Source organism: Leptopilina boulardi, unplaced genomic scaffold (genome assembly GCF_019393585.1).
Source record: "Leptopilina boulardi isolate dan_hultmark-lab unplaced genomic scaffold, ZJU_Lbou_2.1 LbouV2_310, whole genome shotgun sequence".
NCBI classification, from domain to species: Eukaryota; Metazoa; Arthropoda; class Insecta; order Hymenoptera; family Figitidae; genus Leptopilina; species Leptopilina boulardi.
This window is the reverse complement of record NW_026137875.1, coordinates 2446382-2474085: the sequence shown is the minus strand read 5'-3', so window position 1 is coordinate 2474085 and position 27704 is coordinate 2446382. Positions and strand designations below refer to the sequence as shown.

The 27704-nt window shown below is 25.9% G+C and overlaps 1 protein-coding gene across 1 annotated transcript; it reads right to left on the bottom strand.

Moving 5' to 3' along the window:
* Positions 1-203: 203 nt before the first annotated feature.
* Positions 204-26871, bottom strand: LOC127283646 (SUN domain-containing protein 2-like). Its single transcript, XM_051308652.1, has 4 exons — positions 26544-26871; positions 15427-16472; positions 6673-8277; positions 204-1329 (listed from the first exon to the last, which is right to left on the bottom strand). Exons 1-4 carry the CDS (start codon positions 26559-26561, stop codon positions 1206-1208), a joined length of 2793 nt encoding a protein of 930 aa, XP_051164609.1. The 5' UTR covers positions 26562-26871; the 3' UTR covers positions 204-1205.
* Between the last annotated feature and the right edge of the window lie 833 nt (positions 26872-27704).

Sequence of the window (27704 nt, the reverse complement as noted above, 5' to 3'; positions counted from 1 at the left end):
GATAAAATGAAATACTATCACCGCCCCAATCTACCCGGTTATCATCTATTAGTATATTGTTATATGACTTTGATTCAATTTAATATTAACGTTTATTCTTAAAATTTTTACATGTAGATTTAATTCTTATGGAGGTACATAATTATATTCACTTTTCTTCAATTTCATTGCGATAAAAAAAAGAAATTAATATTTACAATATATTAAGTGTAGGTATAATAAATTTAATTAACAAGTTCTTTTATTTTTACAATAATTGATCTTCATCAGTTAATCTTATAATGTAAAATTCATAAGCATTCATACAAGGAGAAAATAAATATATTTATTGAGTTGCAAAAAACCAAATGAATCATGTATCGTTTAATTTACTTGTCCTTTGAAGAAAAATGATGATTGGAGTTTATTTTCATTCTCAAGAGAGATCATAATATATAAACCTTTCTTTTTTGTCACATTTTGTTTTTTACTATACAATTAAAATCATCATGTGAAGAAGATTTTTCTCTTTTTTAAGAAAAAAAATGTTTGTCTTACCAAAGGACAAATATAAAATATATATATTTGATAATTATAATTGATATTTATAGTATCAAATACTTATATTCAAATAATTAAATAGTATTATTTAATTATCATTAAGATATTTTTTTATAATGGTAATATAAATATTACTTATAAATTAATTGTTAATAAATATGTACAGTTTTGGCTTATTAATAATACAAGTTTCTTTCATTATTGCGAATTATTTGTGAAGCGAAATAATTTAAATCCATCAAATAATTAACCTTGTGAAAAAAATATTTCCATAATTTTAAAAGTCGTTCTTTGCTATGTCAATTTGAATTAGTGAGAATTTGTTCACTAATTCCAATGAGTAGAAATTTTCTAAATTCTAAAATTGATTGAAATTAAATTTTCTATCATTTTTTTTATTTCCGTTGAAAACCAATTTTTAATTTGAGGTTAAATTACGCCGACCATCCTCCATTATTGACTTATTTATATATTGAACTCTCATTGGCCTCAATAATAATTAGAATAATAACACTAATTATATGTAGACAATAATAATTACAAAATTTTTGACGCTCTATTAAATCTATATTCTTCATGAGATGTTTTAAATCTTGATAAATAACGAATGTAAAGAAAAGAGGTGTTGAAGATGCTATGATGTGATGTAAAATTGGGAATAATAATTAGAAGAGAACATTTCCTTGCCTGGCCTGCAGGCATACAAATTTCGAACAGTCGTACCTCCTCACGGCCTCCATGACCTCTTCAAAGTGACCAGACACTTGGGCAGCTGCTCCAGGCTGTATTCTGTTAAAAAGAAGAGAAAAAAGGAGGTAACACAATTGAGTTTCTGAATTTAGAAAGCGTTAGGGAAAGCACATTGGTGGCGCTGTGATTACACTTTGATAAAAGGTAATGTATGTATAAGAAACGAATTATCTTTAATTAACCTCGATGGCTATTATAAATGACTTTAAACGTTTCTAATAGTAGTGACCGTTACTTTTAATAGCATTTAGTAAACACTTGAATTATAAATATATGTATGTATATATGATTCTTTAAATTAGCACGTGTTAATATTATCGCCTCAAGATAATAATCTCTCCAAAAGTATACTTCATTATAAAAGAGATTATTTTTAATTGACTATATAATATACATTGAGAGTTCTCAGGGGTTCAAACGAACAGCATTTTTTTTTTTTTTTTTTTATTAACCCTCCCCTCTGGGATTATTCTCATTTATTTGCTCTTCAATTTATTTTCAATTTTGTATTTCTTCAGAAAAATTAATTTTTCAATTATTTAATAAATTTTAAATTAAATAAAAATAAATTAAACTTTACTGATTTAAAAAATAAGTTTTTTATATTTCATATATTATAATTGTTTAAATAAATTTGTTTGAATAATTTGGCCTAAACAATTAAACTTTATTGATAGATTTTGATAATTTTTTCTTTGAATTGTTTCAGTTTATTCTCTTTCAATATTAGTGATATATATGTGACGCTACATGAAAAATAGGGACATTATGGCAAAAATTTTCAGGTTGTGTTTAGTGATAGATTCAGTTTGATTAAACGTTCACATTTCACAGTTTTCTTGTTGGTATTTAATTGATACCGGGAATTGGATCAACTCATGTAAGATTTTGATTCGATATAAGGATTAAGGTATCAAATTAATCCAAATTTTGACATCACTTTTTAAGGCCAGGTCCAAGTGAGGCAGCGCCATCTACATTGATACTAAAATTTTGGAAAATTTTCAACAGCCTTTTCTTGAAAACAAGATGGTAAAATGCTTTTTCCTTTATGGATAATTGATTATTGGCAAAATATACACCAGCTAAAACTTTTTTTGAGTTAAAATAATAAAAAAAATTTCATGTCAATAAATTAAATATGAGCACTTTTTTCACAAAAACTGTAACAGTACTTTCTCAGAAATTACAATCAAAAATGCAATTTCCAGTTGGAAAATTAATAAACGCTAAAAAATACACGACCTAAGATTTACCAATCACGAAAATAACAAAAAAAATGTTATTAAATATTTAACATATTGATACTGCTTTACTGATTGTGACAGCCCTTTGGTAGATTATGTATTTCAGGTGGTTAGCAACAGCGCCAATCTCCTCCTTTCGGCAAAACTGCGAAACGTCTGGTGACATATATAACCTGCCAAACGGCTGTCATAATGAGTAAAATATGTTATGTTAAAATACTTTTTTTTGTTATTTTCGTGATTGGTAAATCTTAGGTAGTGTATTTTTTAGCGTTTATTGATTTTCCAAATGGAAATTGCATTTTTGATTGTAATTTCTGAGAAAGTACTGTTACAGTTTTTGTGAAAAAAGTGCTCATATTTAATTTATTGACATGAAATTTTTTTTATTATTTTAACTGAAAAAAAGTTTTAGCTGGTGTATATCTTGCCAATAATCAATTATGCATAAAGGAAAAAGCATTTTACCTTCTTGTTTTCAAGAAAAGGCTGTTGAAAATTTTCCTAAATTTTAGTTTCAATGTAGATGACGCTGCCTCACTTGGACCTGGCCTTAATAGCTAAATTGATATTAATGGTTGGTTTCCATTGTCCCCACTCGCCATTTGTCATAATTTTCGTCAACTACCGCACCCTGCTCTAGTGAAAATTTAGTGACTTTATTGTTACAATTAAAAGTTACTATAAAGTGACTTAAATTTTCACTAGAGCAGAGTGCGGTAGTTGACGAGAATTATGACAAATGACGGGTGGGGATATTGGCGAGTGGGGACAATGGAAACCAACCCAAAGTGTCACTGTCATAGCTGGCATGCTCTTATTGACAAGTTTATTAATCAATTTCTCCAGTGTATAGAATTTTCAATTATTAAAATCAATTTTATTACGAATTTTAAGAAAGAGAGAAGCAAAAATTGATTTATAGTTTAATCATTAAATTATAAATGAACAAAATTTAAACATTGCATTTGATAAATATTTTTCGTGCGTTGTCAATTAATAATTGTCTGTCACACAATTTTAATTGCCAGATGACATTTGCAAACAAACAGGGTTGGGAAGCAAGAGCCACAAATATGTTCGTTCAAAGCAAAGTTGAGTAGGATTAAAATTTTGTCCAACAATAAATTTCGGAAAGTGTATTTAACTGTTTAAGCTGTGTTTACAATACAATTAAATATGTAAACTTTCATAAAATCATTGTTGAACAAACCTTCAATCCTACCCAACTTTACATTGGACGAACAAATTTTGGGCTCTGGCTTCCCAAACCTGTTTATTTAATAATGTTATCTGGCAATTAAGACAGAAAATGAAGAAAATTTTTTTGTCTCCAAGAATTTTGTTTCAATTACTATATGGGTGATTCTCCAGAAACGGGTCACTTTTGAATAAGGAATTTTTTTTTCAAAATTATTTAAAAATACATGTTTATTGCATCCTTTTTATTAATTATGATTGGAACAAGTGATTCTAATAAATATTTGAGCTTAAAAACCGTTTTTAATGTAATTTTAACGATAAATATGTATTGTAGTACTTTCAGCGCAATAGCGTAGCAAGGGCGGCCGGGGCCCCAGGCACCATTGTTTTTGCGCAGACATGTAATTAAATTTTTAATATTTAATTTTTCGAGAACAAAACAATAATTTCTTTGCAAAAATTAATTGTTTTGTAGAAATTTATCTCGGCTTTTTTTTATAAAAATAGAGAAAAAAAATTAAGTTTCTTAAACGCAAGGGAACTGAAAAGCTGAATGACGGCCCTGTAGTTGAGTGTCGTTTCTGCTCGCGCGAAACTTGCGCATGCTCAATAAAATTTCGGGGGCCGGAGTTGAGAGAGCTGGAGTTGAGAAACAAATGAAAAACATTAATTACTTTGTTAATTAAGGACTAAATAAAAAATCCTTTAGGGATTTTATACAATTTTATTACTTTTATCGATACTATAGGTTGAAATTCAAAATTATTTTGAAAAACGATTGTTTTAAACAGGTTCGGAGTTGAGACATAATAAAAATACGCAAATTGTATTGTTTAATAATATAAATTTAAAAGTTAATTAGTTAATTAGTACCGTTGATTTTTATTCAATTGGGATTTTTACACATATTTATCAAAAAATTGCTTTAGTTACAATGAAAATAACAAGCAAAACCTCGAAAAACTAGTCAAATTCTCAACTCCGGATCCAGAAAAAAATTTACGAAGAAACATTATAAATAAACATTTTTTTATTTAAATGGACGAAAAATTAAAAACCCTTTTAGGGAATAACAGTTTTTCAGCCATACTTTAAAATGACTATAATGACAAATTTTATTTTTTTAATTTTAATGTCAAAATCTTATTCAAAAATAGCAAAATCCATGTGTGGAACGAGCAAAAGTATATTTTTAGCATATTTCAGATGACAAAATAAATTTTGGGAAGTAAAATATCATTATATTGATAATGAGTTTATTAAAGATCATTAAAATGAAGAAATTAAAAAAAAATAAACCAATTCTAGATAATATTTATTAACTAATTAATCAAAGAATCAAAAGTGACCTGTTTCTGGAGAATCACCCATATCAATTTAGCAATAAATTTAATTATTAATTAAATTAATGAGTGTAGTAATAAAAAAAAATTTAATTTTGTCCAATTCGTGAGAAAAGTTTAAAAAAAAACAAGTACAAATTTAATCTTTGTAAAAAAGGAGATTTCGATTTCACTCACACATTCATATATAATGGAGAGTGCAAACTTTATCTTTTTAAAGTCGTTCATCGAGTTCTCTTCTTATATCTTTTTCTATAACGTTTTCCTTCATCGCACTTTAAAGTTATATATATATATATATATTAAGTGAAACTGTGCTAAGAGGTAAAAGTTGAATCAGTCAGTAGGACGTTGAATCGTGCGAGCGAAAGCTAAAAGAAAGTTATATGTCTACCTATAGAAATAGTCTAAAGTAACCGTAGCAGTCTTCAAATCTGCACGTGAATCAATATTGTTCTTTTTTTTGGCGGGAAAAATTTTAACATTGCATATTATTCTTTCTTATCAGAATAACTATATATGATACCATAAATCATTGTGAAAGCAAATTCGAGCGACTTTCTTTTACTTTATTTATGTAAATAATATTATAATCGTGAAGTTTGCCCCGTTTTTCATTGTGAATTATATTATTTAAATGTAAAAGTGAATTCTCAAAATTTTCGAAAAAAATAATATCGTTGAAATTAAGATGATGTGAAACTAACAAAGAAAATATTTTTCAAAAAAAGAAAAGTTATTTAAAAAAAATGATTTTTCATTTTTAAAATTATTTTGAAAGTTGAAAGACATAAACTAAAAAGAGTAATTTGCAAAACAGAATGTCCAAATTTTACCCACAAAAGTTATAAAAAGCATTTAAATTTAAAAAAATATTAATTTTTTGTCGAACCAATATGTTGGACAATTTTTTTGAAATTTAATTAGCGATTTTGAATTTTAAAAATCTGTTTTTATATTCCTTATCAAAATTTGTTTCTCTAGTTCAAAAAGGGGTGCAATAGAACGGGATTTGGTAACAATCGAAAATAAAGAATAATATTTTCTAACCAAAATTCGGCTCTCTAGGTCAAAAAGAACTTTACAGTACTAGCAACACGATTTTGAAACGAACCATAATAAATAATAATTTTGTAACCAAAATTTAGCTCTCTAGGTCAAAAAGAACTAACCATTTGTCATAATTCTCGTCAACTACCGCACCCTGCTCTAGTGAAAATTTAGTGACTTCATAGTTAAAATTATAAATTACTATAAAGTCACTAAATTTTCACTAGAGCAGGGTGCGGTAGTTACCGAGAATTATGACAAATGGCGAGTGGGAACAATGGCAACCTTCCAGATGAAATTTGTAAACAGGGTTGAGAGAAGCAAGAGCCCAAAATATGTTTGTTCAAAGCAAAATTGGGTAGGAGATTGAAATTTTGTCCAACAATAATTTTCGAAAAGTGTATTTAACTGTTTAAGCTGCGTTCAGAGTGAAATAAAATTAAATATGTCCATTTTCCGAAAATTATTATTGAACAAAATTTCAATCAGAAAAAATAATTAAAAAATGAAAAAAAAATAGTAATGTAAAAAATACTTACAATGATAATAGTGAATTCATTCTTTTTTCCATGAATATAGAAGCATCGGAACCATTTTCAAGCATGGCATCGCAAAACATTTTTTTGGCACATTGCGTATTCGTCCAATCAAAATGATCAATTCGATTTGCTTCAGCAACAGTGGAATGTTCTAAGTTTTGAAAAGCATCCAATAATTCTTGATCACTGTCTAGGCTTCTTTTTCTTCTTCTCGTTCTATTGTTTACATCATTTTTAGCCATTTTTTCCCTTTCATCATTAGATTTCTTTATAATTTCATCAACGACTTTTATCATTTTATCTAAAGCCTCATTATTACCTACTTTTTCACCAATACCTCCATTCATTATTCCCAATGGCACTGATCCATCTTCCACCAATAAAATGGAATTATCTTCAGTCTCCTTTTTCTTGGAACTTTTTGGAATGAGAAGTTCAGTAATGTCAATATTTCCCTTGGCGGGCACATCAATTTCCACAATTTCAGTAATGAGATCGGCACCTTTTCTTTGGAATCTTTTTGTTCGAACATGATTTTCCATATCTGTTTCAGTGCCAAATATATCGAGATCCAAACTTCGTTTTCTTCTTTGGCTTATTGTAGTTTGTCCTACATTCGCTGAGTTAGGAATAATTTCTGATTCTCTTTTCATTGTTGAAATCGAAGAAGGTTGAATTTCTTCTACAAGCAAAAAGACATTATCATTATTTAAAGATTTGCCTTTAGTTTCATCAATTTGAATAAATTGATCATTATCAATAAATTTTGGAATTGCTTCTAAAGCTCTGGTTTCTTCAATTTCACCTTCATTTTCATTTGATCTCTTTAAAACATCAACATCTAAATATCTACCAACAGCAACGGCACCAATTCCAAGTGCAGCACCCGAAGCAACTAAACCCAATGCTGGTATTAAAATTGATGAACTCGAAGCAACAGTTCCAATTTTATCCTGAGCCTCTTGATTTTTAGATAGACCTAAATTTTGTGAAATTTTATGAGTTGCCTCAACTAATGGATCAAAAACAGGTTTTGTAAATTGTGACACTTTCTCAACACCGGTGGAGAATTGATTTTTCAAATTTTCCGAAATTTTAATCCAAAATGGTGTCTCTGGTTTTTTGAGACCATAAAAATGTTGATTGGGATAATAATTTTTTAGCGTATAAGAATCGACGATATTTTTATCATTCAATACATATTTCTTTTTATGTCGTTGCTCGGTAAATGAATATTGATTCTCGGGAAAATTGTCTGGTCGTCGTTTTTCATTTTTTAAAATTTTTGCCGGTTGTACTCCTAATTCTGGATGAGCATATTGTAAAACTGGAGCTCTTGCACCTGGTTTCATTGTTAAGGGGGCAATTTTTTGACTCTCTGGTGTGTATATTGGAGAATTTGGAAATGTCGTGACACTTTCGGGATGAAGCATTCGTTTTTGAATTGTCGATCTATAATTATTATTATTATTATTATTGTTGTTGTTATTGTTGTTGTTGTTGTTGTTGTTATTGTTGTTGTTATTATCAGCCTTGAATTCATAGGTATTAGGTTCCCATTCGTAATACACATTTCTATTCTCATCATTGAAATTTCTGCCGTACCTAAAAAAATTTTCAAAAATTTTTATTTTTTCTTCTTCTTTCTTCTTCAATTTTAATGTGCCATTTCAGACTTTTTTTTATCACTTTTTGGAGCAACCTCACCAATTAAAAATTAAACTTGGTAACATGATATTGCTTGATATACATCAGGTTCCAAAAAAAAACATTTTTCAGTCACAACAATTGTTTATTCTACAGATATAACAATAAATAATTGAAAAAATCCCCTTTTGAACGACTACACGAAATGAAATGTAAAAAAAATTAATTTTCAAAATTTTCTTTATTTTTATAGCTTTTATATCCAAAAAGAAAATTGGTGTCAAAATTTTGTAAATATTATTTTTCGTTTTTTTTGTTATTTTATTTTAAGCAGCTATTATGGCTGCGCGCGACGTTTTTTATTTTCTAATCAGTAATACCAACATATTTCGTGCAGTCGTTCAAAAGTAGATTTTTTCAATTATTTATTGTTGAAGCTTTTAAATAAAAAAATTGCACAACAATTTTATACAATACCAAGTTTCATTTTAAAATGTGAAGTTAAATTAATAAAATACTCCAAAAAGTGATAAAAAAAAAAATTCCTTGAATGGCACCTATATAAATTTTTTTTCTCTAAATTTTCGAGAACAAGGCCGATTTCTCGCGAGCTCGAAGTTTGCTGCGCAAGCGAAGCGCGATCAGCAATCGAGCAAGCGAGAAATCGCCCTTGTTCTCCACGAATAGCACATGATACTTTGTCCAACAACTGTAAATTATAAATTACAGTTGACAGCTGTCAAATAAACTGTCAAGTTTGCTGAAAAGAGATCTTTTCGTTCTAAAATGAAAGTAAAAACATTTTTAGATCCGCTGGTATAGAATTTAAGGTAAAATTGATAATTTTTTTAATTCATATTATAATTTGACAGCTGTCAAATCAAGTGTCAAGTTTTATAAAAAGTTATTTGTTTTAATAAAAATTTCAATAAAAGAATTTTTGTTGTTATTGGTGACAAATTTGATGTTAAGTTATCAATAAAGTTAACAGTTAATATGACAGCTGTCAAACTGTCAATTTGTCATCAACTATGTGATTAGCGATCATTAAAAGTTTTAGTTAGTTGCTTAATATCTATTGTTAGTTTTGCAATGTTTATTACGCCTTTTACCCACTTGGAAAGATTCCTCGGAAAGTGCCCCCTGGAGATTCCATGAGAATTTCGTCGGAAATTCCAACGGAATTCCGTCGGAATTTCAGCGGAGTTCCAAAGAATTTCCGACGGAATTCCGATTATATTCTGATAGAATTCCGATGAGATTCTGATGGAATTTTAATTTTTAGAGTCCTATATTAAGAACATTATTATTATTATAAAATAGAATTTTTATCATAGAAACTTTACTAAAAAATTTTATTTTTTATGAAATATTTATCAGCACAGCTAGAAATCGATTAATCGAAATTAAATCGATCTGTCAAGTTGAACAACATTGAATTCGATTTATGTTTTTCTTTTACGAATTCTTTAATACATAAACCATTTTTTTAACGATGTCAAGTAAATATTTAATTAAAAATATATTTTTTTTAGAAAGTTTCTATGATAATTCATCGGAATTCCAAGGGAAATACGATTTTTTAAATCTTTCGAGCCATACACTAAGATAAAATTTTATAAAAAACTCTAAAAATTAAAAAAGAAATAATCGGAATTCTATCGGAATACCATCGGAATTTCATCGGAATTCCGTCGGAATCCCATCGGAAATTCTTTGGAACTTCGATGAAATTCCGACGGAATTCCGTTGGAAGTTCCGATGGAATTCTGATGGAATCTCCAGGGGGCACTTTCCGGGGAATCTTTTCAAGTGGGTATCCCCACTCTACTCTCAGTATTTCTCATTCCTCCACTGGTGACTAGTGTACAATAGCACAATTCCACCGAAGGCGTTGGACAAAAAAATTTATTTAATTCTAACAACCGGTTTATTAAGTAAGTAAATGAATTTTTTTTATCTCGCTGATTACAATTTTGAACTTAATTTTGAAAAATTCAATAAGGAGGAAGGTTTTTTGAAAAATTTATCAGATCTGCTTGAAAATTTTTACACAGGCATTTTTGAGGTTGGTAATTTAATATTTGACATTAGATTTTAAAAATTAAAAATGTCGAGTCCAATATGGCGGATGAAATTTTAAAAAATCGTTGTATATTTAATATTTATTATAAACCTACAATTATGAGATTTTTTTTTTTGGTCATTGATTATATATCTTACATAACGGATTTTAGAAAAAAAAAACTGATCAATTTGAGCCATTTTTTTTAAATTTAATTTCCGCAATGTTCAAGTAAATATTTATTTGATAAGTCATCAAGGTAACGAATTATTTAAAACTGATTTTTTTACAATATAGAATTTTATTTACCAAATGTTTCATTGTTATTAAAAATTTTTTAAATTACAAAAATTCTAAAATGAATATATTATAATCAATCTTTGATAAAAAAAAAAAATATCAAATTTAAATACCAAATTTTTTTGTAATTTATAAAAGTCTGCATTTGAAGTAAATGTAATTTTTTAAAAACTATTTTGAGTAGTTGGATTGGTCAATATTGTTTGAATAAAAAAAATTGTAATGCGATTTTTAATTTTGTTTTTACAAAGATTTATATGATGAATTTATTACAATTATGAGATTATTATTTTCTAATAATGATAGGCCAACATTTTAGGTGATAAAAATGTTAAAAAAATATTTAAATGAAAGAAATGAGATTTGAAATAATTCTATGTCAATGAAACCAAAAGTATTTAACAAACATGTGGGTTTCTTATCTTCTTTATTTGTTTTTTTTATATATATATTTACAATTCCATATATGTATTTTTTATTTCACGGTTTCTTCAATTGTTTATAAGAATCACATGAATACATCAATGTCTCTCACTGTTATAACATATGATTAAACTACTATTAACCTTGACATATTTTGATAAAATTTTAACTATTACAATAAGAAAAAAAATACTGTGTAAAATAATCATAGACTTGTAGCATCTGTTCAAATACTAATATAATATATGACATTGGAAATATAACAAACAAATAACCTAATTTCCATTTTCAGTAGTATTATAATAATTAGTATATATTAATCATTTACAAAGTTTTTACAATAATACACATTAGTAAATTTTACTATTGTTATTTTTACAATAATACTGTTATTATTCCCTTTTACCATATTACATATACATGCATAAACGAAATATTTTTTTAAAAATAAAATCGAAATCTTTAACAAATAGTACCTATATTTTATTCATAAAACAATGTTTATTTATAAAAAATCTAATTAATTAACTAATTTTTATAAAAATTTTTTTTCAGAAAACAGCGACATGTTTAAAACATCGTAACATGAATATAATAAACTATAAAAATCTTTAACACTAGTCAAATAATTGATAACAGACAGATTTCGATTTTCGTTATTAATAAGAAAAGCGTAGAAAATAAAATAATTATAAATTAAAACAAATATAATATAACAATATATATATATAACATTAAGATACCTACACTTTTTCAAAAAAAAATATTTTCTAATTTTTGTTTCACAATGTTTATTTTCTAAAAAATTTTAACTGAAAAATTTTTATTTTCTAATGAAGTTCAATTTGAAAAATTTTTTCTTTTCAAGTTCAATTTCGAAATTTTAAGTAATTTCGTCATTAAAAATGCGGTTATCAAATTAATACCAAGTCGAAAGGAGAATTTTTTTTTTTAATTTCAATGTATAGTTATGTTATTTTTAACGTGAAGTGAATGATTTTAGGATATTTAAAAATATTTCAAAGAAATTTACAGTATCTCAAGATATTTCATGATACAACAGATAATTCAGATTATTTAAGAAACTTCAGATTATTCCAGATAATTCAGGATATTTTTAAATATTTCAATATAATTTAGAGTACTTTAAGATATTTTACGATATACTATAAATAATCCAGGATACTTCAGATAGTTCATAATACTTTAAAAACTTTAAGTAAATTTAGGATAGTTAAAGCTTTTTCAAGATACATTAAAATACTTCAAGATATTTCACGATACTGGAAATAATTTAAGTTACCTTAAATAATTGATAATTAGTTTTTTTAAGATACATAAAATACTTAATGATAATTTAGAATGCTTCAAATACTTTAGAATACTTCAAATTTTTTAAAATACTTCCGATACTTTACGATAATTAAATATTTGCTTTAATTAATTTAGAATACTTCAGATTATTCTATAGATAATTCAGAATGTTTCAAAATATTTCATGAAATTTCAAATACTTTGTATACTTCAAGATAATTTAGAGTACTTCAAGATAATTCAGATTAATTCAAAGATTTTATGATAACTTTAAAGTACTTTAAGATAATTCAAAACATATCATATAATACTTCAGATAATTCTCAACATTTTAGAATATTTCTCGGAATATTTTAAAATATTTCAAAATACTTCAGATAATTTAGGATATTTTAAAATATTTCAGAATATTTCAGATAATTGAAAATAATTTAAACACTTCAAGATATTTCACGGTACTTCTAATAATAAATTTTTGCTTCAGATAATTTAGGATACTTCAGATTATTTTAGATAATTCAGAATATTTCAAAATATTTCATGAAACTTCAGATACTTTATATACTTTAAAATAATTTAGAATACTTTAATGATTTCAAGATAATTTAGAGTACTTCAAGAAAATTCATGATTTTTCCTAAAACTTCAGATACTTTAGATAATTGAAAGAACTTTAAATACTTTAAGATAATTTAGAGTATTTCAAGATAATTAAGATTATTTCAAAGATTTCAAAATAACTTTAAAGTACTTTAAGATAATTCTTTAATATACTTTAAATACTTCAAGATAATTTTATTCAATACATTTCCGATACTGCATAGATAATTCAGGATATTTTAAAAATATTATAAGATAATTCAGATAATTGAAAATACTTTAAATACTTCAAGATAATTTAATATATTTTATGAAACTTTATATAATTTTCGACAGTGCAGTTAATTTAGGATATTTTAAAATATCTCAAGATACCGCAGATAAATTAAAATTACTTTAAGTACTTCAAGATATTTTTTACGTTACTTCATTGGAAATTATTTTTTTCTAATATATTAGAAAATATTTTTCTCAGAAAATGTGTTTCCTTATGCCAAATAATTAATTAGTAATGTAATTAAATTTTTAATAGCCAAAAAAATTTTAAGAAGTAAAAGATGTTTCTAATATTTACAATTAATCGAAACAAATTTCAAAAATATTTTCTGTCTAATAATAATATAAAAATAATTATAAAATAATCAATTAAGGCCATCCGGGAAAAATCCCTAACCTAAAAGTGTTTTCCCTTACGAGATATTACTCGTAAATAACTTGAAATATCTTGTTCGAATTTGTCGAATTAATTAGATAAGGGCGAGCTGATCCAAGTGAGGCAGCGCCATCTACATTGATACTTAAATTTTGGAAAATTTTCAACAGCTTTTTCTTGAAAACAAGATGGTAAAATGCTTTTTCCTTTATGGATAATTGATTATTGGCAAGATATACACCAGCTAAAACTTTTTTTCAGTTAAAATAATAAAAAAAATTTCATGTCAATAAATTAAATATGAGCACTTTTTTCACAAAAACTGTAACAGTACTTTCTCAGAAATTACAATCAAAAATGCAATTTCCATTTGGAAAATTAATAAACGCTAAAAAATACACGATCTAAGATTTACCAATCACGAAAATAACAAAAAAAAGTATTTTAACATAACATATTTTACTCATTATGACAGCCGTTTGGCAGTAGGTTATATATGTCACCAGACGTTTCGCAGTTTTGCCGAAAGGAGGAGATTGGCGCTGTTGCTAACCACCTGAAATACATAATCTACCAAAGGGCTGTCACAATCAGTAAAGCAGTATCAATATGTTAAATATTTAATAAAATTTTTTTTTGTTATTTTCGTGATTGGTAAATCTTAGGTCGTGTATTTTTGAGCGTTTATTAATTTTCCAAATGGAAATTGCATTTTTGATTGTAATTTCTGAGAAAGTACTGTTACAGTTTTTGTGAAAAAAGTGCTCATATTTAATTTATTGACATGAAATTTTTTTTATTATTTTAACTCAAAAAAAGTTTTAGCTGGTGTATATCTTGCCAATAATCAATTATCCATAAAGGAAAAAGCATTTTACCATCTTGTTTTCAAGAAAAGGCTGTTGAAAATTTTCCAAAATTTTAGTTTCAATGTAGATGACGCTGCCTCACTTGGACCTGGCCTTAAGATTCATCTCCATTTTGACAAGTAATTTTGTAGAAAAGTATTGAAAATCGTGGTTATAAAAGTTGGATTTTTGACAAAAGTGGGGACAGACATTGAATCTATGTGTCAGTGGCCCAGAAGGTGGCGCCAATTCTAGCTAGTATCCGCTGCTGAACTAACTTACGACAAATTACTCCACTTTAAATTTTTAATAAAATAATTTCCTCACAATATTATTGCAAAAATGGAGAAGAGCCCCACTCAGTGACCCTTTCTTTATTATTCCTCCAAATGCCAACTCGAAATACTTTATCCTTTAAAGATGAGAAGAAATCTACGAAACCCCTTTTTGCCAATGTTTAAACATTTTTTACAATAATTATTTATCAAGATTATGCAAAATTCCGAGAGAAGCCCACAGCAGGGTACCTTCCTGTATTATTTCCAAAAAATTACAACCTAAAATATTCTATTTTTTTCAAATGAGAAGAAATCTATAAAACCATTATTTTCTCCCGGATGCCCTTAAATCACCATAAACATCATAATAATTATGATAATACTACAGTAATGTAATGTACAATTTGTTAATATAAAAATCATTTACCATATAAAATATATTAATATATTAGACATTTAGCATATCACCATAAAGATTTAAGAATTAACAGAAATAAAATATTAATACCCAAACGTAATAATTGAATTCAACTTAGATCATTAAAATGTTAAATAATAATTTGTCGGTGAATTTTTGTTAACGTCAGGATGAGTTTGGTTTTTTTTGTTTTCGTTAAATATTAATACCTGCGATTCACATCTTCGAAGAACTGTTTGAATCTCTGCTTTTCAACAAGATTTTCAGAAGACTGCTGAAGTGTTGAAGGATCAACAGTAACTGACATGGCACCTTCGGGAATTAAACGATTATTAATAACCCTCGCATTTCTCCATACTTGAAATCTATCAATTGGATCATCGGGAACTCTTTTTCCATGTATTATTGGTGTACCATCAATATCAATAGTCATTATTGATGACGTTTGTTTTGATGGTATTGATTTAACATTTAATTCTGATTTTATTGTCACTTCAGGTGGTACATTTTTTGCATCACGATTTTTCATTAAATTTGCGCCAATATTTGTTCTTTTTAATGGTCGTGGTTCATGTGGAAAAAATGCATATGGCTCAGCATTATTATTTAAAAATTTGCCCACTTTTTTTTCTTCAATTTGATAATTTAATTTTCTCTCATTTCTATCGCGAAAATTACTTATTAAAACTAAATTATTTCTTGAGATTTTATTTTCTGTTGTTGTTGCGGTGGTTGTTGTGGGTGATTGAAAATTTTGATAATTATCACTGTTTAGTGTTTCTTGATCTTTTTGAATTTCATCAATTGGTTTCCAATTACCATAGTCAATGGCTTTATTACGATCTTCAAAATCACCATTTATATTGGTATTTTTGTTTTCTGATTGATTTGTATTAAGTTGTGAGCGTATTCTTTGTATTTGTTCTACTTCAAGGGGTCTAACAACGTTTTCATTATTATTATTATTATTATTGTTACTAATGGTCCAACTTATTAGTGGATTTTCATTATTATAACGAGTTGATTCATTTTGTTCTGTTTTTAGAGTTTTTAAATTATCAAAAATTGGTGGTCTATCTTTTCTCTTGACAATCAATGTTGTTAATTTACCTTCACTGGTACGAACTTTCAATTCTTCTGTTTCACCAGGAAGACTTCTGGACACTTTTAACATTGTTCTAGTGTAAGTAGGCTTCGGGAGTTCGGAACATTGATAGCCAATGATGCTTGACAAGAAAATTGTCAAGTAAAGTACCTGTAACAAGAAAAAATTAATGAGAAATTCATTCGTTTAATATTTTATTATCATGGCCTTTTTATCTTTTCTTTCTTTTATTGTTACTATTTGAAAATTATTATATCTAGAAGTTGAAAAAGAATCTAAATCACTAATTTAATTTATTTACTTATTTATAAATGTTAAACTATATTAATAATATTATTTTATTTTCTTATTGTTAATGTCGTATTATTTAATAAAAAACGAATGCTTTGAAATCTTTAAAATCAACAAGACCCATATTTGCCATCAAAATTATTGGTTAAAATTATCATTTTAAAAAATTTTATTAGATTAATTATTTTTTAGACGAATTTTTATATTACAAAATTTCTTTTTATTTAACTTTTTACTTAAAATTCTAATTTAACCAAATATTAATTTAGAATCTCACACACAGTTTGTAAATTTTAGTTTAATATATAAAAAATATTTGTCACTTTCATTCGAAAATATTATTTGTTTCAATGAAAATGATAATAAGTTTGATTTAAACTTAAGGGTTAGTTTAGAATGGGCACATGTAAATTTCCACTGGAATTTTAAGTAAAACGTCCGAAATATGACACATCTTTATATTTTTGACAACTGCCTCACCCTGCTTTCTTATAGTCTAGTTCCCCACCCTGCAGCGAAAAAAACTACCATTCCCTGCAAAGTGTCACAATTGGGATGTTGCACTGATTACTTTATATTTATTGTCAATAACATAATTGATAATTCTTTAATAATCACATAACCTTAACAATAACTTATTTTAATCAGCAAAACATTCTTTATAATTGCAAACTTTTTTCAATTATTAAAAGTATGAATCGTTAAAAAATTAAAATCAATACAAAATTTTATGTATTAAATAATTTTTTAACAACATACTTTTAACAATTTAAAAAAGTGTACAATAGTAGAAAATGTTCCACTGAATAAAATAAGCTACTGTTTATTACAAAAAATTTATTTCACGTGTTCCAAATTTTCATTTGTCTGAAATTACAAATGGCCGATAAATAATGGACAAAAAGATTTCGGAGCGAATTTTAAAATTAACCAATTACAATTTTCTTGATAATTTCTGATTAGTCAACTTTAAAAATAGCGCCAATATCTTTCTGACGATTATTTGTCGGACATTTTTAATTTCGGACAAATGGATACTTGACGATTTAAAAATTCTATCAAATGACAATTCGTACAAATACAAATTCGTACAAATGAAAATTAGGTGAATTTAAAATTTTGGCATTCAAAAATTCGAATCACTTAAATTCTACTAAATGTGAATTCTGTTAAATTAATATTCGGTTAAATTAGATTTTTTTTTTAAATAAAAAAAATTGGGTAAAAAGAAATTTGTCAAAAAAAAATTCTGTCAAATAAAAATTCCGTACCAAAAAAATTTTGTTAATTAAAAATACATTAAAAAATAATTTCTATCAAATGCTAATTCGAAAAATAAAAATTCTAACCATATGAACTTTAGAAACAAATAAATTTTTATCCAAAATTCATGCGTCCTAAATTGACAGATCAGAAAAATTTGAAATATATAATTATTTAATTAAAACGGAATCAAAAAAAAAAAAAAAAAAAAATGCACACTTATAGTCATTATTATTGAAGTTAAATAGATAATTAAGTATCTGTAGGTATAAAGTAATTAATAGTCTACTATATAATCAAAATGTTTTAAAAGAAAAAAGAAAATTTTTTTTAATTTTTTTTTTATAAATGAGAAATTGTACAATCATTTTCTTCGAACAAATTTTCATGAAAAGTATACAAACGACTTTCAGTTCAAATATCTTTAATGTAAAAAAGAAAAAAAAAAAGAAGAAAAAAACCATCAAGTACAGTTACCAATGCAAAGAAAACGAAAGTTACTCTCCATCTTTATAAACCTTAATTACGAGCACACACAGATGACGTGGTTAGAAATGCGAACGATGAAACGTCTAGTTTAAAACCTGTTTTCGGTCCTCATGTCTCAAATTCCCCTGTTTCCTTATATTTTATCAATAATTTTTTTCCCCATTTCTCTCTCTCTCCTCTCTCTCTCTCACTCTCTTTATATATATATATATATATATATATATATATATAAACACATGCATTAATGATTTATTAAGATTAGAACATATAGAACAGAATTTTAATGATTTACATTCTTTTGTTTTTTTTTCTTCACATATAGATCTTCTTTTAAGAATGTATGTATTTAAATGTAATTATATTACTAATTACTCAATTTCGAAGACTAAAAGTTTTAATGATTTCTTTAGTTAATTGCACTAAATTCGTGTGGATAATTACATAGTGGTATATATAACAAAATAAAAGTTCATAATTATGATAATTGTTTCACATTTTTATTAAGTGTTACAATTTTCTGGAATTCTTTACGGGATAATAAATTAGGGTCAACAGGGGTAAATCCGAACGCTTTTAGTAAGTTTCAACAATAACATAAGTTTTTTCTTTAAAAAAAAAATACTTCCGGTATTCTGGTGCATGAAGTTGTTACTTTACTTCCATAGAACAATTTTATGGGGTAGAAAAAATTTTTGATAAATTACAATCGCAGGAAACTTAGCGTTCGTATTTACCTCGATACTTTGCAACTTTCCTAAAATATGGGGGTAAATACGAACGCCACTGTATTTCAGAAAAATCTTAGGGAAAATAAATTTAAAGTATTGCAATTGTTAAACTTATATAAAAACTCAAAAAAAATACGATAATAAACCTATTATGTAATAATGCATCATATATAAATACAAAAATCAAACAGGTTAAAAATTAAAATGCATTACACAATTAAAACCTTCAATAACTTTATCAAATCATAACGGATTTTTGCAAAACTTGGTACAGAAAGTATTTTGGAGTGATTGAATGTAAATACAAAAATAAAAGTCAAATTTTTTAAATTCAAAATGGCGGACTTTCCTAAAACTTATTTTTAAAAATGATCAAATTTGCTAACTCCAAATTCGTAATCAGCGACCCTGAAACCCCCCGAGTAACAATTTTCGAGCGAATCCAATGGATTTTTTAATTCTCGTCCGCCATTTTGAATTTTGAAAAACTGACTTCAAATTGGTAATTAGCGACCCCAAAAACCGTAGAATACCAAATTTTATTAAGATCCTGAAAAACTTTTTTCAACAAACCATTTGGCAAAAAAATTGAAACACTCCTTCGAGAGAACAGAGATTAAGTTTCTGCTTATTAATAAATTACTAACGAGGATACATATAGAAAGAAAAACTTTTTTCTATGTACTTTTATAATGTTAAAATAATAGTGTAATCAAATAAAAACAATTTTGTGTGGCTTTGATGTAAAAAAAAATGATTAAAAATACCGTTCGGATTTACCCCAGTTTTCCAATTTTCTTGGGTAAATACGAACGGTCTGATATTATTAATAAAATTTTACAGAAGGCAAAAATCAAATATAGTTTCTGTTCTAGTATTCATAACAAACAATTATAAATAATAAAATGAATTTTTAGCTTCTTTTTCTTGAAATACGAGACAAAATACTGAAAGAGTGTCATCTTTGATTTTCAATCTTTTTTGCAATACTTGTTATCTTTGTTTATGCTGTTGCTAATTAACAAACAAAAAATGGGATAATACTTAGAATCTCTTCAAGAGGATCTGAGGTAAAAATTCTCATATCGAACTTATTTTTAAAAATTTTAATTAAGCTGAAATAATTAGCGTTCGGATTTACCCCCCGTTCGGATTTACCCCGACTGACCCTATGGAGAAATAAGTAATAATAATAATAATAATAATAATTTCAAAATATTAATTTAATCGATTTGAAATACTTTAATGCATACACTAAAAAAAAATTTATTTGATTCAAATACTCGATTACTTCACTATTATCAAATAAATATTTATTTGAAACAAATAATGTTTATTTGAATTAAATAAATTGTATTTGAACCAATAATTTCTTTATTTGAAACAAATACAATTTAATTGTCTTAAATAAATATTTATTTAATAATAGTGAACTAATCGAGTATTTGAATAAAATAAATTTTTTTTTCCGTACTTGATAAGTATTGTTATACAGTTTATATTTTCTCTTAACAGTTTATTATAAAGTTGATTTAGCTAAATTTATAATAAACGAATATGTTAAATAATACTAATAATAATAATAATAATAATAGTAATAATAATAATATTGTTATTATTATTATTATTTGCAATAAATACATTCGGAGATAATATATTTCATAGAAAAAAAATTTTACTTGGAACAGCAAAAATTTTCACTATAGCGAAAGTTTTAATTAATTATTTCAGTTAAGATTTTTGTTTCAAATAAATTTTATTTAGTTTAATTAAAAAATTTACATGCGCTAAATAAAATTTTTTATTTATAAAACTATAATAAAAAGTTATTAAACTCTGAGAGAAATATATTTTTATTTGTTTCAAATAAATTTTATTTGTCTCAAATAAACATAAATTTATATTTATAAACTATTTTAAATTATATCATAAAAGGAAAATAAAAATGAATATAAAAAGTTATTAAAAATTGAAATTTTTATGTATACAATTTTTTTTTTAAATTCTTACAACCAAAATAAAGAAATTTATCAATATTTTACGTAATTAAAATATTAAATATTTTAAATATATAAAAATAATTTTAAATTAACATAATAAAAAAAAGAAGAAAACATTCAGAATTTTTCATCAAATTCAAGCTGTGAGTTAAAAAAAAAAATCACACTACAATAGAAATACGAACAAATTTTTTTAAATAAAATTATGAATGATTTGGTAATTTTGTATACATAGGAAGTGCATAAATTAGAAATTATCAAGGAAAAAAATTGGTCACAGTTAAAAGGCGAGGGGGTTTCTATTGTAAGAATTGTAAAGAAAATCCTTAATTTCAAAATCATAAGAAAAAAAAAACGAGGGTCGTGATTCATATGTTAATTGAGACACGTACTAGAGGTATATATGCATTTTTGTTAAACAATAATGCATATTCAAGATCTTTGTAAATGCATATACATAAAATAGTTTATGTGTGCGTGCACACAAAAATTCCTGAATAAGCATTGCATTTGTCGTGCTGGTAAGATTTAAAAATTACTCTCTAGCACGTGAAATGTATTTTAAAATGATTTTCGAAAGTCGGCCTTGCTATATGTTTTTCTATATACATATATGTATATGTACGCGAAAAAAATTTTCACACACACACATAATTTTCCATCTATTTTTGACTTCGTTCAATAAAAAGATAATAGATATTTACTTTTTATTAATTTAATGTAATAATACTTGCATCTATATATATTATATATTTTATATACAAAAGGAGAAATTAAATGCGTTTAATTTATTTCTATTATGTACTATTATGATATTTTCTATTTTACTATTTTCACTCTCTAAATCTGAATTAGATTGAATTAGATTACATTAGATTAAATTAAATCTAAACTAATTTTTAATTAATTCTTTGGCTGACTTTTTATTTCGTCAGTTAGTAAAAAATAACTAATTTTCAGTAGAAAAATAACTGTAAAAAATATAGACAACTAATTAAATTAATTACCAGAAATTTTGGTTATTTTAACATAATCAGATTAGATTAAACGATTTTGTTTAATTTCACATAATTTGTAAGTTTTATTTTAATATATGGAAAATATTTGTCACTTTCAATTAAAAATATTATTTGTTTAAATGAAAATTACAATATGTTTGATTTAAACTTAAGGGTTAGTTTAGAATATGGACACATGTAAATTTCCTTTGGAATTTCTGGTAGAACGTCCGAAATATGACATATCTATATATTTTTGACACTTGCCTCACCCTGCTCTAATCTAGTCTAGTTCCCCGCCCTGTATAGAAAAAAAACTACCATTCCTTGCAAAGTGTCACAATTGGGATGTTCCACTGATTATTTTATATTTATTGTCAATAAGATTTTGACATGATTCTTAACCTAAAAAATTATTTTTTCGTGCATCGTTTGAAAAAAGAAAAATTCCAGACTCTTTGTTAATTATTCTCCGAGTTAAACAAAGAAATAAATTGAAGAAGAATAAAATTAAATTTTCAATGAACCATATCACATGTTAATAATATTGAAGTTAAAAGTATGACGACTTTCATTTTATTTAAATGTAGAACGTTTCTTTTAACTCATATATAATAATTGAGTATTAAAGTTGTTAAACTTATATTAAGTTTCTCCCAAGCAGGAATGATTTTCTCAAGTTGGTCTCGATTAAAGCATCCAGAGGTTATTCGAAAGTATATATATATATAGCTATCATATTTTCAAAAAAGATTATAAATATTCAATTAAAAACAATATAAAAATTAAATTATTCTGACAAACATTTTTCAAATAACAAAAGTGAGACTCTTAATTGAAAATTCTTGATTTTCTACTTCATTCGACAGACAAAAAATAATTTCTTAACGATATCAATTTAAAAAAAACTTTAACTACACTAAGAGACTAAAATATTACAATTTCAAATTTAACAGAATTTTAAGTCATACGAATTTTTAAATGCCAAAATTTCCAATCATTCGTTCCAATTTTTAATTACAATAATTGTCATTTGATAGAATTCTTAAAACGCCGATTATCCATTTGTCCGAAAATGGCAAATGTCCGAAAAATAATTGATAGAAAAATTTTGGCGCAATTTTTTAAAATTTACTAATCAGAAATTATCAAGAAAATTGTGATTGGTTAATTTTAAAATTCACGCCAAAATCTATCTGTCATTTTGCTGTCGAACATTTGTAATTTTAGACAAATGGAAATTCGTCGTTTTAGGCTACTTCCACAATAGCTAAATTGCATTGTCTTGCAGACGAATTTTTAAGACGAGATGATGCGCGCGCATCCATTGCCAAATGTCAACCAAAAAAATTATTTCACGTATTCCACTATTCCGATTGGTTTCCATTGTCCCCACTCTCCAAAATCCCCACTTGCCATTTGTCATACTTCTCATCAGCTACTGCACCCTGCTTTAGTGAAAATTTAGTAACTTAATAGTAGCTTTCAATTTTAATAATAAACTTACTAAATTTTCACTAGAGCAGAGTGCGGTAGTTGACGAGAATTATGATAAATGACAAGTGGTATTCCACATATATTTCTGAGTCTAAAACCGTTAAAAAAGAAAATGACACTCAATAAGAAAAAATATTTTTAATAATAATAATAAATCTTATTAATAAATTATAACGGTCACTAACTTCATATATAAATAATAATAATAATTATTATTTATTTAGAAAATTATTATTTTTAGTTTCTGATCAAATAACGATACATAAAAAAATTTAATTTCTCAAAAATTTTGAATTTAAAAATTTTGCAATTCTTTTCGCGCTCAATTAATATCATATATTCGAACAAGCGCATACATATTTGCGGTAGAAATTGAGGAACGTTTACGGATGGATGAATTGCATACACAACATATATATGTATATGAGAGAAAGAGTAAATAATAATCAGTGATTAGTCATCTAGTATAGTCAGTTATAGACTCGGAACAGTGGCGCAAGAGAAATTTAATCGCTTATTAGAAATTATTAGAATTCTTTTTATGTTTTTTTTACGCCTCACCATTTTCCCAATTTCAATATATGCCTGTATATTGAAATTGAGAAAATAGTGAGGCAGCCACAACTTCACTTAACATATATACATATATATATATGTATTGTGACTTTCTATGTTATCCAAGCAACAATTAAATTAATCGGATGTCCGTAATGTATTTCACAGTTGACTTCACTCAAATCACAATCCTTCAAAAATACATGTCATGTATATTCAATTGATTTACTTCATATTGTTATTTTAAATACCGAATCCAATAAAGCATCAAAAGCAAAAAAGAAATTAATTAATTAAAACACCAATTTGTAAAAAAAATTCTGTTCTTGTTTTTACAAATTTTAAATCTAAATTCTTCAAAATACTTTTTCTTTTCCTCAGAATCTGAATTAAAAATACATAATTGTCAGTCAAATCTTGTCTAACTGTTTGCTTCAGTAATTAGTAGAAATTAACTAAATATTAGTAAAAAGTAACTAAAATTTCAGTGGAAAAATAACTGAAAAAAATAATCAATCTTGACTAATTGAATTAGTTACCAGAAATTTTATTTATTTTAACATAACTTAAAAGGGAATTTAATATTTAGTTATTTTTAACTAAACGATTAGTAGAAATATTACTGTACTAGAATCAGTAACTCACTTTTTGCTATCGAATTAGTTATTTTTAACTAATTCAAAGTCAAAAACCCAAAACAAAACCAACAACTATTAATACTCGGAGAAAAGTTTTTGTTTGAACCAAATATACCATTTTTTTTTTTTTTTTTGTAGTAAAGGTTGGTTTCCATTGTCCCCACTCGTCATTTGTCATAATTCTCCTTAACTAGCGCACCCTGCTCTAGTAAAGATTTAGTAACTTTTGTAACTTTAACTTTTAATATAGTAACTTTTAATTTTAACAATAAAGTCACTAAATTTTCACTAGAGCAAGGTAGGGTAGTTGACGAGAATTATTAAAAAAGGCGAGTGGGGACAATGGAAACCAACCTAAAACAAATTTTTTGGTTATTTCAAAGAAATTTTTTTTTTAATTCAAATAAATTTTTTTTTTATTTATATCCAATCACATGAAAATAAATCAAACATTGAATGCGTAAAGAAAACTCTATATTGTAAAATTGTATAAATGCGAAATAAAGGACAATGCTATTACTATTATTATCATCATTATTATGATTATTATTATTGTTATTATTATTACAGTCATAAAAAATAAATCGACAATTTTATAGATGAATTTCGATTTATAAGAAAAAAAAAATAGTTATGAGTAAAATTTCTTCCGTATTCAACAAAACATTACTGAATTTATTTCACGCGTTATAATTAGCAAGTGAAATGGAACGACATGCTTTCTCAAAAGCGATGACATGGAAAGTATATAATCATACGATAAAGGTGGATCTTCACATAATATAAATTTTTATTATTATAGCAATTTAATTCATTTTCCCCCCGATTTTTTTTTATAATCATACACACATTCATAAACATACAAGTATATATATAAGTCATTTAATTCAGTGAAAGCTGCAACTTCTTGTCTATATTTCTTCATTGAATTAAAAATAGCTATTAATAAAAATTTTTTAAAAAATAATAATATTGACAGAGATACTCTACAGTGGACACATTTTATGATGAGAAATTGTTATAACTAAAGAAGCGTATCCTAATGACATTGTAATTTTTGATGACACCGGAGTCATCTTGTTGGACACGCATCGTACATTGAATTACGCAAAATTACTCCCCCGGAAATTTCCGGTCGTCACATAGAATAGAACATATGCCCCCAATCTATGTCACATATGATGTTTACGCTCCAAAAAATCGGAAAGCATTTAATTGTATCCCATAATTAAAGTTAATCTAGTTCTTTTATTTAACAACAAATGATTTTTGATTGGCAAAAAAAAAAAGAAAAAAAAATGTTAACCATTTTTCACTAGAGTAAAATGAGGTTATAGCAGTATTGATTAAAAACAACAAATAAGATAACAAAGTAGTTATCAAAATAAAGATAAAAAAAATAAGAAAAATATTGCTAAAAATAAGTTATAAATTATTTTAAATTATTAAAATTAAATTATTTTAAATTATTAAAATTAAATTATTTTAAAATAAGTTATAAAAAAAATTTATATATATATTTTAAGTAAATAAAATTCATTGAAAAAAAGTAATTAAAAAAAAAATAATATTCGGGGGATTCGAACGCACGACTCAAAATTGAACACGAATTTCTAAACGCCTAAACGACCTCAACCAACGCGGATACGGAAATACTAATTATGTTAATAATTAAAATCTTAATTATATGTAAATAAATACTAATATTAGTAACAATGTTAATTAAATTAAATTTAAAAAAAAAACGATAATTTCCATATACCTCAAATTTGTTTGTCATTTTGGTAAAGAAACAACCCTTTGCGAGTGGAAGATTTATTTTCTCTCTCTCTCTCTCTCTCTCTCTCTCTCTCTCTTTTAGTACAAAAAATTCACCAAAAAACAGCAACGAACTCAAATTGACTTTAGAATGAAACTAAATTTTAATATTGAAAAAAAAAATTTTTTTTGAAACTTCTAAGGTACCATGACTGGCACCTAATTTCTATTACGCGAATGGGATCTTTGTTTTGGCTGATTCCCGACGATAACTCAATCGTCACACTTTGATTTAAAAAAAAAAAAAAAACGTTGCACCTGTTGACTCCCGGAATATCTTCACAAGACTGACGGTATAGTCTACCGGCAACTCTTCATGTCTCTCTTGCAGAGTTCTCTCTGACCCACTTCTTCGCCTTCTTGATGACGGCACTATGCGCCTTCCACCCATAATTTTATATTATGAACTTATGAATGAATTTTTCATCAATGATATTGATATTAGAAGAAATTCTCTTTTCTTAATTTTCAAATAGATATAGACGGAAAAAAAGAAATAGCTTACAGACGCTAATTAATGTTTGCTATCGGATCTAACAAAATTAGTAACCACAGCTAAATTTTTTGCTATGACAACGAAAAAGTTTGCTGTGATAAACAATATCAGTCTCAATTTTTAAAACTAGTCCCTTAACAAAAAAATTAAAAAAAAAAAAAAAAAGTTTTTAAAAATCTTAATATAATTAAAAAAATTAATTACAACAATACAAATGGAAAGTACTTGGCAAAATCTTACGTATAAGAATAGCTTCTACCCCCCCCCTGACATATGACGATGTAGAGATTTTATAAACACCCCCTTCCCCTAAGGACCCTTACATAATTAATGAAAGGCACCTTAACATAGTTAGTTAGGACCCTGAACACTTATACAAATAAAAAAAAATTTTTAATTGTACTTTCATCAATGTGCTTTCTTTCGTGGAACACCCCTATACGTAACTAACAATAACACAACTTGATTTAAGGCCAGGTCCAAGTGAGGCAGCGCCATCTACATTGATACTAAAATTTTGGAAAATTTTCAACAGCCTTTTCTTGAAAACAAGATGGTAAAATGCTTTTTCCTTTATGGATAATTGATTATTGGCAAGATATACACCAG

What these genes read in the sequence shown, in the direction of transcription:
- LOC127283646 (XM_051308652.1), bottom strand. An exon ending in TTCGAAGATGTGAATCGCAG is followed by an intron (nt 8,278 to 15,426) that starts GTATTAATATTT and finishes AAATTTTTTTAG; the next exon opens with GTACGGCAGAAATTTCAATG. An exon ending in ATGAATTCACTATTATCATT is followed by an intron (nt 1,330 to 6,672) that starts GTAAGTATTTTT and finishes TCTTTTTAACAG; the next exon opens with AATACAGCCTGGAGCAGCTG.